This window comes from Lytechinus pictus, chromosome 1 (genome assembly GCF_037042905.1).
Source record: "Lytechinus pictus isolate F3 Inbred chromosome 1, Lp3.0, whole genome shotgun sequence".
NCBI lineage: Eukaryota > Metazoa > Echinodermata > Echinoidea > Temnopleuroida > Toxopneustidae > Lytechinus > Lytechinus pictus.
The window spans coordinates 36,580,886-36,597,818 of record NC_087245.1 but is presented as its reverse complement, the minus strand read 5'-3'; the positions used below and the strand labels follow the sequence as shown (position 1 = coordinate 36,597,818).

The following is a 16,933-nucleotide window of genomic DNA, read 5'->3' as shown; positions in this document are numbered from 1 at the left end:
TGAATATGAGATATTTCAATGTTTTTCACCTATATTGTGGAAGATTTCTTGACTGCTTTGTAACATGGCCATTGTCACGGTTATTTCGCTTTAAAAAACCAATACTATCATCAAATCTACGAAATGGAAATGATTCATGATTCATATAATTAGATAAAAAAGTGTATTATGACATGTATTCATTAGCTTATAACCAGTGTTGTATGAAATGAAGCAATTTTTTAATTTCACATTGGCTCTTGATGAAACTTTCCAGTCTTATTCCTTTTTTATTTTTCTCTATTCACGCAAATCAACTTAGAGCCTTAAGTACAAAAGCATGTTAATTTCATACATTTCAACAAAAACATCAAAAATTTGAATTGATATAACTTATTGCTCTTGAAAAGAATATAAACAAAATGTGACTTGGAATGGAGTTCAGATAAAACAGATTGATAAAAACACAAAACCTAGATATAGCACAATTAAGGTATAGTTTTATGAAAGTAAATTGTAAACACACACATGGCATATAAATATTGTTTGTTGATATTATCTTTAGTAAACACAACATATACATATTGTAAAGTGTTGACAGAATGTGAATAAAATAGCTATTTACAGCTGATATAGAAAAAGAAAGCATAGATGTGCGTTTTAATCATGGTTACTTACACAAGCAACCAATGAGATATGTTACAGAAATTAAACAATAAAACATGTTTTTGAAAATTATTGATATATATTCTTTTAATAGTACATTTACATTTATATATTCCTGCTTTGATTTAATTTATAAATAGCTAATAAATAAAATGCCTGAAATATAATTGTGCTACTGATTCTTTTTGTATGAGTATTGTACCATGATATGTAAGCCATTTGTTAGAAACTATTTTCTCGCAAATGTATATGAAAAGGTAAATTAAACAAATAAATTTCTTGAGATCATAGTCAAACTTATCATAATGTCTATCACCTAACCGCATTAACAAAGTCTCTTATTTCTTAACTAGATAATTTCAATTGCAATCTACCAAATTTATAAATGATATACTTAACATGGATTCTAACAATGTATACATGTGTATGAAGAAGCATGGAATGCTTTTCACCATACATAATCACATGCTCTGAAATGATTATAGACAGATGCATAAACTTATAAGCCGATTTACAGACTATTATGGGATGTTTTAATGATCTCAGTCTCATATATTCAGTGTTTTAATACCAACATTCTATACAACTGCTATTAAAAAATCTATAACCTGCCACTGTCATATTGTAAAGTTGAAGAGTTTTTTTCCTGGATGATACTTCATTGATTTCATAGTATTATAATATTTCTAATTTTCTTATAAGAATAGGAAAATGTGTCTGAATTAATAGGTGTAATATCAAACTAGCCCTGTGCATAACTTTGATCATGCAATCAAAAATAGATCACTATATACATGTACAGTAAATCATATCTCGCATCGCAGGGTATTACATCTAAATATATTTAAAGGACAAGTCCACCCCAACAAACAATTAATTTGAATAAAAAGAGAAAAATCCAACAAGCATAACACTGAAAATTTCATCAAAATCGGATGTAAAATGAGAAAGTTATGACATTTTAAAGTTTCGCTTAATTCTACAAAACAGTTATTTGCACATCCTGATCGGTATGCAAATGAGGAGACTGATGATGTCATCCACTCACTATTTCTTTTGCATTTTATTATATGAAATACAAAATATTCTAATTTTCTCCCCATTGTCAAGTGGAACAACGATTCATTCCTCCCTGAGCACTGATGTGGAATTGGCATTGTTTAATACTATATGTTTCAGTCAAGTTGGTCCTTATTGTCAAATCTGTAAAAAATGAAATATTGTATAATTCAAACATTAAAAAACAAAAGAAATAGTAAGTGTGGGACATCATCGACTGTCTCATTTGCATCCCATTGAAATGTGCTTATCACTGTTTTGTGAAAAATAAGCGAAACTTTAAAATGTGATAACTTTCTTATTTTACATCCGATTTTGATGAAATTTTCAGTGTTATGCGAGTTTGATTTTTCTCTATTTATTCAAATCTACATTTTTCTGGGGTGGACTTGACCTTTAAACATCATTTTGTCTTGATCCGATAAAGGAATTGAGCAGGGTTATCAAAATTCTGTTATATAACATAATCTGTGCTGCGTAGTTTAGCAGAAATCCACCAATGAAGGTGCTTAGCGTATTTTCCCACCTCCCCCATTGCTTTGTCTCTGACAACATATCAGGATTAGTGATAAAAAGACGCTAGCAGGATTCCTGCATAAAAGACGCTGTTCTGACCCTTGTTAACATACCAGATGAATTTAAAATCCTATTCTAAAATACCAGTCTAAGGTAAACGAATTTGCCTACCAAAAATTTTCTATTGAAAACAAATTCTTCAAATTTACAACATGAATACAAGCAATGAATGAATAACTTGTATCCATAAATGCATGGATACGAGTTCTTAATTTCTAGATAGTGTCATTTAAAAACTGATTAGTATCTAATATTGTTATTATATAATTTTAAAATCTATTTTGAGATGGGTGGCCAAGTTCTTAAGGCACGTTACAATGGAAAACTGTTTTTTTTTTACATTTACAGAGAAAGTTGTTTCTATTTCTACTGCAGTATAAACTTATTATAATAAAAACAATGTTATTTGTTTTCCTTCATGCTTTACACACTTTTAGATGAAATGCTTCAGTTTTACTTTATTGCTTTTAAGATTCCCTTGTTCAAACCAAATAAATTGACTCTCCGCTACTTTGGGCAATTTTTCAATTATCGACTTTACAAAAACGGAGAAAAAGAAAGAAACTCTGAAAGTAAAACAAACTTTACAATATAGAAATTACCATAAAGAGCAAGACAAAAAAAATAGAAAAAAAAAATAGTAAAAGAATTTACAAAGGAAAATGACTTATCATCTCCGTTAATAGCACAGCATTTTTCAACAAATGTAAATGGTACTTTCATAATATTTGCTGTAACAAATATTGCACCAAAATAAGCAACTCGAGATCAAGTCAAACCTAAATTTAACCATATATTTATATATAATAGTAGCAGTGCTACAGGAATGGGCCTATAAATCACTTTCACAACCTTAATCCTAATCCTATGCATTTAGAGAAATTAAAACACAGGCAATTATTGCAGCAGCAGTGGTATCATCACCACTAGCATATTGCAATAACTTAATTGCACCATCCACACACAAACATCACAGATGTGTGATTCTAATGCAAAACATGAATGAAATAAAACGTAAAACAAAAGAGCGAGCTTCTCTATGCTATGTTATCAAAAACATTTACAAGAACCTCTTCTTATACTTGCATATTATTTCATTTAAAAAAATGCAATAATGTGAGAAAATTTTCTTTTACATAATAAGGGTAACCTTCCTTGATTTTTCGGTAGGCTTTTACTCAAGTAGGTGAAAGATTCGCTAGAGCTTTGCTTTAAGACGGTGTAGTTTCTTATATAGCACAGTATAAAAGAAATGATCTCTCATGACATCACACCAATTTTACATTGGGTGATTTCAAGTTTGGTGTGTCAACCTGTTTGTTGGTGACTTAAACACCAGTTCAACACCAAATTTTAAAAATGAAGTTTGTCCTGGGAAGAATCTCAAAAGAGGTCTAGCGATCAATAGCGTGATGTGGACCATTTTTTGTAAGGGAAGGCAATCTTAATTGTGCTTCCAACACTAACACTGAAACATTAACTCAGATTAGGTGTTTGGAGCTAGGTAATGCAATCTTCATTGTGGTTCCAACACCAACCCAAGCACTAACACTGAAATGTTCATTTCACTTTCGGTGTTTAGAGGTAGGGAAGGCAATCTTAATTGTGCTTCCAACACCAACCCAAGCATTAACACTGAAATGTTAATTCACTTTCGGTGTTTGGAGGTAGGGGAGGCAATTTTAATTGTGCTTCCAACACCAACCCAAGCACTTACACTGAAATGTTTATTCACTTTCGGTGTTTGGAGGTAGGGAAGGCAAACTGAATCGTAATTGTGCTCCCAACACTAACACCATCACTAACACTGAAATGTTAACCAACATTAGGTGTTGGAGCTTGGGAACTCAAAGTTAATTGTCACTATCACTAACACTGACATGTTAACTCACAGTAGGTGTTTGGAAGTAGGGGAGGCAACCTTATGAAAGAAATAGTGAGTGAGGGGCATCATCGATTCTCTCATTTGCATGTGACTAAATTGTACATATAACTATTTTGTGAAAAATAACCGGAACTTTAAAATGTCATAACTTTCTTATTTTACATCCGATTTCAATGAAATTTTCAATGTCATGCTTGTTGGATTTTTCCCTTTTTATTCAAATCAACTTTTTGTTGGGGTGGACTTGTCCTTTAATCAGGCAGATGTAAAATTGCTAATTGTGTGCTAATTGCAATTCTATAACACCAACATAAAACTGCAATTGCACTTCTAACACCAGCATCAACACGGAACTTGAAATCACCCAATGGTGTTGTATAGTTGTTATTTGCTAACTTGCTTAACCTCTTTTTTTCTATTGCTTAATTCTTTTAAACATTTTAACAGCGAGTTTAACGTTTTATCCAAAACACATGAGTGATAGAGTAGCATCATCATATTGAAAACAATACAAAATAGTTATTAACATGACATTGTTAAATACATGTATAATGAAACATAATAGAAATAATTGTCAACAATGTGTGTGTTCATTAACTTATTGTCATACAAAAGAAGGAAAAAATGCATTTTATGCAGCAGACATACATTGGAATAAGAATGGCAATCTTATCGTTTGGGCAATGATTCAGGTGGGCTTAGTTTGTTGAACTGTTGACATAAGTTTGTTGAACTGTCTTCATAAGTTTGTTGACCTCTATTTAGTGGGTGACCTCAACTGCTTGTGAACTAGTTTCATCCATCATCTAGATATAGAATGAAAAAAAGATTTCATGATGAAGTATTAATACTTCCAAAAGTAATCAAACATTTCATCATATGTCAATAGATCATATGCAACACGTGATGTTGAAGATGAAGAATGTCCCCAAAAGAAGCGAAGAAAACCTTTATATTGGGAATGCAATTTTTGAACAGAAGTTTTTTCTCCGGCTGCAGCAAGATTTGATCACGTGCTTTAGAAAACGATTTTTTTTTGTAATTACAAATAGGAAATTCATCATTCTCTGATTGTAGATATGCAGAGGAAAGTGGACTATTACATTAATAGATAATTTTGGAGGTACCTTCCATTTTATATAATCAGAATTGAATTGCAGACCTTCCAATATAATTAGAATTCGAGTGAGGGAAAAGTGAAGGTTTGATCATTTATATTACTCTCTCTCATTCTAAAAAAAAAACCCTTACTCTAAATGAATACCCCCCCCCCCCCCCGTTCCTCATATGTCCACACTCCAAACTAAAACCATGCAAAATGCATTTTCTATGAAGTGAAATAACATAATTAATTTGTTAAAACAGACATTCTTCAAAACATTTCGGAACTGAACATTTCTTACCTCCAGAGGGCCTGCATGACCATGCATTTCATCATCCATTTCATCTACGAGCAATATGAAAGTAAAGAGCAAAAATGTGAAGGTATTCAAATCAGAACAAGCCTGTCTGTGTAAGTCAAATCTCCTGGCAACCACAGAAGTCTGTTCAACTTTGCCAAATTTTGACCTTTTTCAAAAAGGTAACCAATACATGCTTTGCACTTTCAGAGTCCCGTTTAATAATGACTTATTAAAATAACAAATGCATGATTTCTATAACAAGTTTGCTATCAGCCAATCAGATTGAAGGATTTCAGTAGCTTTGATCTGTTATTGCAAATTTGTTATTGTAACAAGTTTTATGAAACTTGGTCCGAATAAAATGCCTTGATTTGAGTAAAGCAGTATTAGGCAGATTTACTGTAACTAAGGCTTATTGGGTATCAATGTCAGATTGAGGTATCAAAAGAGGACTGGATATCCTCCTTAATCTCAACAATGATGAGGACAAGAAGAAGGTGTACTTCTTCACACAGAAAATGACACGCCCCTCCCCCAAAGAAGCAAAAACAAAACTAAAAAAAAAAAACATTCCCGAAAGAGATGCAATAGGTTTTTTTTTTTACAGATACTAGGAAAAGAAGGGGAACAAGGATTATCATAAATAATTAGGAAGCACTTGTCACAACAGGAGAAGCACAATGCCAAAGAGAGTTGGGCATGTGCCCACATCCTCTCCATCTATGACAGGATATAGATCGCATACCAACCAATCAATAATCATATGTCTTCAGAAATGTATACATGACCAGCCACTCCAATACCAACAATACATTGCCCAAAATGAAATTTTAGATTGTTATTGAGCGTAAAAAAGCATTTCCTAAGCTTTAAAATGGTATATAACTTGTCAAAATTGAGCAACAATTCCCCTTACAGGAAATTGAGCAAGAGCCTCAGAGAATAAGGAGAAAATAAAGTTAGAAGTTCAGGGTACACTCAAGCATGAGATGTGCACACTGCATTTATCAGTGAAACTTCCAAGCAGTATGCACAAAATGGTATCAAAGAAACTGTTGTATCTTTTCTTTTATTCAACTTTAGAACTTCAAATTTTTTACAGTACTGCTTTTTCAGATAAGCTAATTTTCTAATTGTGGGTTTTAGAGACAAAATTACTATTTTGGCTATTTACAGAGGACCTTCCCTGGCGACATATTGTCGGTTTTTGGTTGGTTGTCATATATACTTCCTACAGGAAGCAAGAGTTCATATCTAATAAAGATTACAACATTGTCTGGTTGACTTTTTTTTTTAATCTAAAAACTTGTAAAATACAGATTCATTTTGATAAGTAAAAACATATTGTTGCATAATTAAGCTAAAGAATATTTAGACTTAAGGAAAATCAAAAGGATTGTTTACATAGATCAAAATCCTGGATGAAAAAGAGTGAAAATCACATTTCAGTTTATCAGACATATAACAATAAAGATGAAATAAGTAAGGAAAATAAAGACTAACTTTCAAAATCATAAGAAGCTGCAAAATAGGGGATATTTGAGCAAGCAAGCCTCTATGTCTCATCTTTGACAGGCAAGACATCGGTGACTTTAACATTCCCCCACGTGTAGACTACCACACCGTTATCCATTTCTGTTAGAGCGCCCCCAGTGCCCTCGTCCGCAGGGCCAGGTGAAGAGACAGGGGAGGCAACAATGTCTCCATCAGAGGCGGAGGAGTTGAGTCTCCTTCTGTTTCCAGGTATCTCAATCTGCACCAAGCCCAAATCGTTGAAGGGATGTCGCTTTAAGGCTGTAAGCAAGAAATGCATTTTTTTTGTGCAAAGCAAATCATAAAAGCACTCAAACAAAATAAAAGAAAAACATAGCAGTTCAATCAAACTAAAACAAAGCAAGCAGTTTTTTTTTAAACAGAAATAAAACCAAAGGCTTTTTCATAATTGAGAAGAAATATAGGTAAATGTAATATTTTTTTATCCCTTAGTAAATCAGATGGTTCATAAATTCTGTAATCTGATTGGCCAATTTTCTGTATTTACCTCGTTACAATGTTCCTTAAGTAATAGATACTATTACTACAGTACTACTACTACTACTACTACAACTACTACTATCACCACTACTACTACTACTACTACTTCTACTACTACTACCACCACCAACACCGTCACCACCACTACCACTACTACTACTACTACATGTACTACTACTACTACTACTACTACCACTACTACTACTACCACTACAACTCCTACTACTACTACTACAACTACTACTACTACTACTACTGCTACTACCACTACAACTCCTACTACTACTACTACAACTACTACTACTACTACTACTACTACTACTACTACTACTACTTCTTCTACTACTACTACTACTACTACTACTGCTACTACCACTACTACTACTACTACTACTACTACCACCACCACCACCACCACCACTACCACCACCACTACTACTACTACTACTACTACTACTTCTACTACTACTACTACTACTACTACTACTACCACCACCACCACTACTACTGCTACTACTACTACTACTACTACTACTACTACTACTACTACTACTACTACTACTACAACTACTACTACTACTACTACTATGTTCACGTCATCATTTTTTATCTTTACCTGGATGATTTAGAAGGAATGAAGCTGATGAGATGTTTTCTAGTTTTCTGGGCGTGGTTGGGATGTGATCGACACTGTACATGGTAGAAAAGATGCCATCTTGGGTGTGATCTAGGCTCGAAATGTTGTCCTCTACGGTGTGTACCTGACAAAGAAGATTCAGGGAAATAGAATATTGATCTTTTAGAAAACATTATGTTTACATTATTATCTATCAAGCACCTTTCTTATTATGAACAGAATATTACAGAAAGGGTGCTTCGTTTCTATTGTATTTCTAATTATTGATGTTAGGAAGTAAATGGTGGTGTACAAATCAAACTCTTTTTCTTATGATTCTTAATTGAAATTGCCCCCGTACAAGCCCCCTACTCCCTCTCCTTCAATCTCTCTCTATGTCTCTCTTCTACACTAATTGTGGGCTGTATTACATGTAGTGTACAGTCAACTCTGACACCCATACTCAAGTAAGACTTAGATCATTTGAAATACTGCAAAATTCTATGGTGTTTACAATTAAAATCCACTTCTTTTAAGATATTTTCAATTGAAGTACGTGTAAATCAATATGTTGTAAAACTTATTACACAATGCAAGACTTCCAACAACAACTACAATCACAGAAAAAACACAAACTCGACTGCACTTAATATTGACCTCCGATCATGTTTAATAACGATTTCATTCCCATAGCATTTTATATATCAGCCAAAAATGTACAAAGTGTACTGTGATTATAATATCTTTAATAATGATTATATATCTTTAAGCATAGATTATTCATTTCTCACTTAAATGACTCAGTATTATTTGGAAATTACATACAGTACAATTAATAATAAAAAAGGTCATTGGGTTGGCTTGTATTGATTTTTCACACTTTCTTCTCGAGACATTTGACATTTTTCTATTAAAGAATCCTTTATGAAGTACAGAACATTGGATGTACAAAATGGAAAAAAGGAAGATACACGTACTAAACCACAATATTGACACAATCAGAAAGGGTATAAGATAAAATATCACACTGCAAAATATAATAAAATAAAATGTGTTACAAAGCAAGCAAAGATATATTGCACACTCACAATACCTGAATCAGAATAAAACAATGCCAACAAAAATAATTTGCAAACAGTAAGAATAGGCAAGCAACTGAGGTAGAAACAACATAATACTAAAAATACAGCTATATAAATAAAATAATTATGTCACAATACATATTTCATATCCAACCAGAGTGGAGCGTTGTGGCCCAGTGGATTAGCCTTCGGACTTTGAAACAGAGGGTCGTGGGTTCGAATCCCAGCCATGGCGTAATTTCCTTCAGCAAGAAACTGATCCACAGTGTGCTGCACTCAACCCAGGTGAGGTAAATGGGTACCGGTAGGAAGTAATTCCTTAAAAAGCTGTGTGCGCTATGAACGCCTAGCTTAGCCGGGTAATATAGGAGCGCCTTGAGCACCTAACAAGGTGGATATGTGCGCAATATAAATACCCTATATTATTATTATTATTATTAAACTAAAAAAAATATAGGCCTATCTTAGGGGGTGCATGCTGCAAGAAAACATTTGCAATTAATTCCAATATCTGGTGAAACTTTACAATTGACACATCAATTGTAACTCAAGCAAATTGAATTTTACTGCTTGTTGGAAGTAGAAGTAAAACAGCATCAAGTGAAAATATGAAATTGAAAGTCTTACAATCAATTTTTTGACCAAAATTTGACTTGTGATTGATCAAGTTTCTAAAAACACCTAATTAATTGTATACCAAGTGATGCATGACAAACTTAAGATTAAAATCAATGTAGGGTTTGGTTTTGTGTTGCCGTTCATGAGTTTTATTATAATCTTACATTAAAAAAAGTTTGTATCTCACATTAAGACCAGTTGAATGGTACAGATTTATATCAAATCAGCAAACATAGTTCAGAAAATTATATGTCGCATTTTTCGATAAGCAAGGTTTATTTTGCATATCAGTAGCTTTGGTAACTGCTAGGAAAAGGTGCTACATTACTGTTTCGAACAACAAATTAGAAAACTGAATAGTAAAACAAAGTGGTGATATAATATTTGTTCCTGAAATAATGAATAGATCGTTAAAGATACTGAACTCACATCGCAGACTTAAAATAAGGTGTGTATAAACATATGAAGTAGACTATTTAAAGAGTCCAAAACTTCTTTTTCAAGGAATCAATACTAACACAAATTTTGGCAACATGCAAACAGCAAGATAGCATGAGCAGGAGCAAGGGAAGACAAGGGCTTCCTGAGGCATATTAATAACACAAATCTTGAATAATTGTACATGTAGGTTAGAACAAAGACAGCATGCACGCAAGAGTAACACACGACAAGGGCATCTTGATTAACAACACAACTCTTGGATAATTGTAGGTTAACTATATCAGAGACTGCATGTGCAGGAGTAAGGGAAGACAAGAGCTTCTTGATTAATAACACAAATCTTGGATAATTGTAGGTTAGATCAAAGACAGCATGCACCCAGGAGTAAGGGAGGACAAGGGCTTCTTGAGGCATAATAATAAAACAAATCTTGAATAACTGTAGGTTCGATCAAAGACAGCATGCACGCAGGAGTAAGGGAGGACAAGGGCTTCTTGAGGCATATTAATTAAACAAATCTTGGATAATTGTAGGTTAGATCAAAGACAGCATGCATGCAGGAGTAAGGGAAGACAAGGGCTTCTTAAGGCATATAAATATAATAACTCTTGGATAATTGTAGGTTAGAACAAAGACAGCATGCACACAGCCGTAACAGGACGAGGGTTTCTTGACGAATCAATCAATTCTTGGCGACATGTAGGTAAGATCAAAGACAGCATGCACACAGCCGTAACAGGACCAGGGTTTCTTGACGAATCAAACAAATCTTGGCGACATGTAGGTTAGACCAAAGACAGCATGCACGCAGGAGTAAGGGAAGACAAGGGCTATCTTTGAGGCTACCTCTCGCTCGCACTGCTGGACCTGAGCAACGGTCATGGCCACCTTGTCTTCTAGGATAGCCATAATATCATCAGGAAGGGTACAGTCTACAGAGTTGACTTCCATCTCCAGCTGTTCCAGCCGCTCCTCAAGGGTGAAGACCTTCCCAGCTGAAAGGTAGACCTGAAGCAATATGCGGAAAGCGATAATAGTAAGAAAGTTCATATATTCATTGGTAGTTTATACACCCATGATGACATACTTGGTTGTTAGTATCAGAACTATCATCCTCCTCAACATCCTCATTTTATTTGGTATCATCATCATCATCCTTGTCCTCCTCTTCTTCTTTATCATCATCATCATCATCATCATCACCATCATCATCATCATCATCATCACCATCATCATCATCCTCATCCTCCTCGTCCTCCTCATCATCATTATAATCATCTTCATCACCACCACCATTATTACCATCACCAAATACATCATCATAGTCATTACCAAATTCACCTTTCATAATATTTCTTTTGGGTGCATATTCTGTTCTTTAAAATATTGTTCATTCAAAAATCTAAATCATTTCAAAGGATCAAACGCATGCTTGCTAACTATTTACTGAACAAAAGGAAGAAATAGGAAATAAAATGGACACAATGTTCATGTTTAATCAGAGAAAATGAGAAAGGTGATTAATGTTTTTCTAATTATCCTAGAATCACACAGAGTCACCCTCAACATGCCCACAACTTTTCCCAGGTAACCCCCCCCCCTCCCCTCGACGTCTCTTTAGGATTTGAAATCACCCCTTGACTGCATTAAGTTAAGTGGGCCAGTGTCATTTTCAACCCAGTGTAAAGGGGTGTAAGACTCCTCGAACAGCGTAAGAGACAGACTTACTGCTCATTCCTTACCCTTTCTTCAAGTTCTGAGACGCGATCATAAAATGCAGAGAGGAAGTCTGGGCTAAAGTCACCATCTCCATTGGTAGGAGTGAAGGAACTCTCAAAGACTGACACTTCTGACTTATGTCTCTTTGAAGGACTAGGGGTGAAATCTAACAGAACAAAAAAAGAGAGAACATTACCAAAAAATATATCACACTCTGAGTTTTAGGAATGAACATAGATGTATATCTAAAACGCAGTTGCTGATCACAAGGGCCATGCACTTTATCTGGATCGTGTGGCCTAGTGGTTAGAGCATTGGTATTGGGGTTCAAATCCCTCCTTGACCATTATCTCCACTTTGACCAAATAGGCCCAAGAGCAATTTCTGTTGTTTTTTAAGTGTGACTGATTAAATGGTAGTGATTTTTTTTAACCCTATAGCCTAAGAAAGCATGAATGCTTGTAAGCAAGCAACCAGAGGACCGACGGCTTAAGGTCCTCTCTAAAGGACCTGGTACCGAAGATGAATGCCTTACCAAACGGCACTAGTGCACCAAGTGGGAATCGAACCCGGGTCACCGGAATCCGAACCCCCCGCTCTACCGTCTGAGCTATTGCACCTCCTTACTTTCCTTTGTAATTATACTAGCTTGGTGTTAATAAGAAAGTGCACTGCCAAGTTCCTACAGGAGTTACTCCGAAAGAAACCTCTCTTCTACTAAATCATTAAGTTTTACTAGGCTATGTGAAGTTTGTGATCACTAAAACATGCATGGATTCAGCCTGATTAACTTTTTTTTACCAAAGATTTTGCTGGCAGAGAAATTTACTTTATTGGATTTCAATAGCATATTTGTGTTTTAGTTAGTAAGCCGGTTCAAGCCAAACCATACTTTTTTTTATCTATACAAATAAACTTTTCAGTCCAATGATCTTTAAACACCTAGAAAATTTCATTGCAAGAACATACGCCACTCATCGGTAAACTCATGCATAACTTAATTACAAACATTATTATGCAACAGGCCCCAAAGGTCCAATGTGTTCCCTGGTGGATAGAATCAAAGTAAGTAAGAAGTTGATAGCCATACCTAATGTTTCTACTCTGGCTGCATCTCTTGGGTTCTTGCCTTCATTTGGGACCATCTCTGTAGGGACCGTGGACTCAGAGTCTGAGCTGCTCACCGGGACTGCAGAATCCCAGACCAACTCATCGGATGAGAAGAGCAACGTTGCCGTTGGTGGGGATGTTGGTCCGGAGGTGAGGTGCAGGATCGGTCCCGATGACGGACTGGAGGAGTGGCGCGATCCTGGAGATACGGTGGCCTCTGGAGACTTTGGTTTGGAGGACGCCGAACTGGGCGTGGTGCTCTTGTCATTAATCTGTTTTCTCTTGTCCACCTCCTGGGGCTTGGCGCTCGGAAGAGAGAGTTTGAGGGAGTCCTTTGGTACTCCCTTTCTGTCCCGTAAGTCTTTGACAGTACCTTTCTCACCAGGAAGTTGGGTCACACTTCTATGTTGGGTGTCTCCTTGAGGTCTTTTGCTATCGGACGCCTGGGATTCGTTTCCCGCAGTTTTCCCAATACTTGCAGACATCTTGCAGAACTCACTCCCACACCGACCATCACACAGTCTTCTCTGGGGTGACAAGTGCACGGCATTGGCATTTTTATCCTTCTCTACGCTAAGTTCACCGTCAACATCACCACAAGGTTCAAGTCCACACTGGAAGACATTGTTGTCGATATCGATCAGAACGTCGGCTAATGAGTTCAGGTACCCGTCCTCTACGGATTCGCTCTCCGAGAAAAGATCATCACAAAGATCCGAGAGAAGATTCAAGTCAATATTTTTTCCTTCAAGTTTCTCCCTGTCCTCCTCTGTCTCTCCATCTCTCCTGCCAATGTCCTCCTCCTCCTCCTCATCATCACCCTCATCATCCAGTTCTTCCTCCTGATCAAGGATGCTGTCATCAATAAGCCGAGAGTGGATAACGGTATCGTCTTGTTGCAGTTCTATCGCTGCTTCGGTGGTGTTGAGAACTTTCAGGGCAGTAGCAGTAATCATCCGCACGGCTGTCGCCATGTTGATCTGAAATTTTACATGTAAAAAATTTGCAAGAAAATTTGGTTTATATTCATTAGATCTTTAAAGCAGTTTGCCTACTATCAATATTTTGCACAATCTGAAAATGCCTCATAATATCATATCTCAATCTTTTTTTTGGTTCTATTTATGCAAAGTGCAGCAATCTGGTGGGGGATGGGGGCAATCATGTATATTGGCAGTATGGGTATGCGTAAACCTCAAGGCCGTCTTTTCACACCTTGCCAGCAGTTCCCAAGGACATCATTTTCACCCTTTTCCATTGACCAACCTGCTCTCCCCCATTCATAAGCTGCTCATTTCAGGCGTCAGTTCTCAAAGACCCATATTTCATGTTAAATTCCAGTTCCCAAATACCGTCCCCATTTGCAGAAAATCATCTAATGTTTAATCCCTTCATTTCATAGAAACTTCAGTTCTTAAGGGTATGGTTTCACCTTTTTCGGGGCCGCACACTCCTACTACCCTTTCCAAATCCAAGTACCCCCCTTCTGGGGCACCAGTATAGTTGAGCCCCATTCCAGAAACTCTATTATGGCTGTCTTTTTTTTACAATTAGCAATTTCTTACCTGTGAGTCGGGATTGTCATCGTCTGTTTGAGAAAGTCGTACTTCTAAATCACAGAGGTCCTCCTTCACAAGCTCCTGAGAATGAATCAAAATGATAAGACATATCAACTATATTGTTAATAAAGTTCTCTTTTTTAAATGTCTCACTCCAGTTTTACTTCTTTTATTTTGTTTTATACTCATTCAATATATTATTCGTATATCTACTTTCATCACTGACAAAACTTAAATGATTTATTACAGGCAAATTTTCTTATTTCATCAAGGAAAACAATTCACTCCTTGTGATTTTTCATGAAGTAAAAAAATATCTTTATATATATATATATATATATATATATATATATATATATATATATATATATATATATATAAAGAGAGAGAGAGAGTGAGAGAAAGAGAGAGAAATTAGACAAAATGGGGGAGGAAAAAGAAAGGGAATAGAAACTTGGGGAGATTTTGTTGCTTGCCAAATAATATTCACCCAAGAGGAAAAAGATGTTACCTTGAATTCGTCTTGCCCATGCCCCCCCCCTTTGTGATACTAACCTGTGGACTTACGGCCAATTCACCTCCTTCTGATTCATCATATTCACTGCTAGTCTGACTAGAAAGAACTCCCTTTGCAACCTTCCTTTCCAGTGACGTCAAGATGTAATCAAGGGCATCTACTTCATTTTGGATGTTGGAAAGCTAAAAAAAACAAATAAATAACGGAAGAAAGAGGATGTTATATTCCCAATTGAGCAAAATTATTTATCACTTTACAATAATAATAATGATAATAATTCGCTTTTATATAGCGCTTAATACATCGAAACGACGTGTCTAAGCGCTTTAAGGCCACCGCACACCTTACGACTGGTCTCCGACCCGATTTCAGAATAAAATGTAATAGAATTTGATGCTAATATTGAGACTTGGAATAAGTTACTGTGTAATGTTCGAAATCATCGTACGAATACCTATGATCAAATTTGTGACTATGCTATCATCATTCTTAGAATAAAAGCGAATTTAATATCTAGTCGTAATGACGTCATAGCAGTCTTACGATTGGCTACGATTTGAAACTAATTTGGACTTTACTCCAAAATAAGGGCTTGCAATATTTCAAAATTGTTATAATATAATTATTTCAATTAATTCTAACCTCAAATAAAATGATATGTTCCATTCACATCTTCAGATAATGAGCAAAACGTGATTTGTTCCAATATCGGGTCGCAGACCAGTCGTAAGGTGTGCGGTCGCCTTAACAGATACATTATCACTTTACATATATATTATTTATCATTTTCTAGAAAACATTGAACAGATAAAGCTAAATAATCTAGATTTTACAAAGAGAACAATCATAATAATAAAATTCTGCTTTTAAATAGCGGTTAGTACATCAGAAGGACGTCTCTAAGGAAAATAGTTCCTTGGTATACACACTTTTTTGACAGATGAATTTTATTTTTTTATTTTTTTATTTAATGGTTGAACCATATTCCTTCATTTGAAAATCGATATCTCATTAGCCAAAATCAGCTTATTGAAATATCTAACAAAATTTGTTGCCAAATAATCAAAATAAAAGTAGTAATTTGGGGGCACCTCAATAGTATTCCAATTTCAACTGAAATAGGCCTAATGATGTCATTGTGGTGATTTTATCACAAAAATTCAGCTGAAATGCAGGTTATCAGTACACTCCGTGCAGTCTAGTACATGCATTGACCAGGTGTATTTCATGTCATCTTTCTTAACATACATCTTGCTCATACATTTAGGTTGACCCTGACCAGGCCACAAATAATTTGTCAAAAATGCATTAAATTAAGAATGAAAATCATCAAATTTTCAATGTTTTCATTTTTTACAATTATATTCTTGATCACAAATGAATTATTTCAAACTATTGGGAATTCCCTTTAAGACCAATTTCTAAGCCTAAGATATTTCTCTTGCAAAATTAGTGTTTTGGCCTGTCATGCTATTCCTTCAATGAATGGACATCATGGCTTAAGATTTCAAACCAAAACTTTGGTGATAGGTACCATATTGCTGAAATAATCAGCTACGGAAAATATGAAACTAAAAGAGTATAGCATTGTTTCAGCATCATCTGAAGAATATCACCATCCACATCAAAACTCACATTAAGTTTGAAAGAAGAATCTAAATGATAACTT

General features: G+C 35.2%; 1 protein-coding gene across 2 annotated transcripts in view; it reads right to left on the bottom strand.

Moving 5' to 3' along the window:
* Window positions 1–2,618: 2,618 nt before the first annotated feature.
* The window catches only part of LOC129266550 (uncharacterized), a 37,184-nt gene continuing 22,869 nt past the window's right edge, over window positions 2,619–16,933 (bottom strand). Inside the window, exons 4-12 of one of the 2 annotated variants that reach the window (XR_010294045.1) lie at window positions 15,303–15,446; window positions 14,754–14,828; window positions 13,169–14,168; window positions 12,102–12,244; window positions 11,206–11,367; window positions 8,219–8,363; window positions 7,072–7,362; window positions 5,569–5,612; window positions 2,619–4,971 (exon numbers count right to left, since the gene is read on the bottom strand). Coding sequence is in view for 1 of the 2 variants with exons in the window: in XM_064101724.1 (XP_063957794.1) it covers window positions 4,927–4,971; window positions 5,569–5,612; window positions 8,219–8,363; window positions 11,206–11,367; window positions 12,102–12,244; window positions 13,169–14,168; window positions 14,754–14,828; window positions 15,303–15,446 (1,758 nt within the window). In the remaining variant the exon portion in view is untranslated. The remainder of the gene's footprint in view (window positions 4,972–5,568; window positions 5,613–7,071; window positions 7,363–8,218; window positions 8,364–11,205; window positions 11,368–12,101; window positions 12,245–13,168; window positions 14,169–14,753; window positions 14,829–15,302; window positions 15,447–16,933) is intronic. The other variant, XM_064101724.1, reaches the window with a different exon arrangement.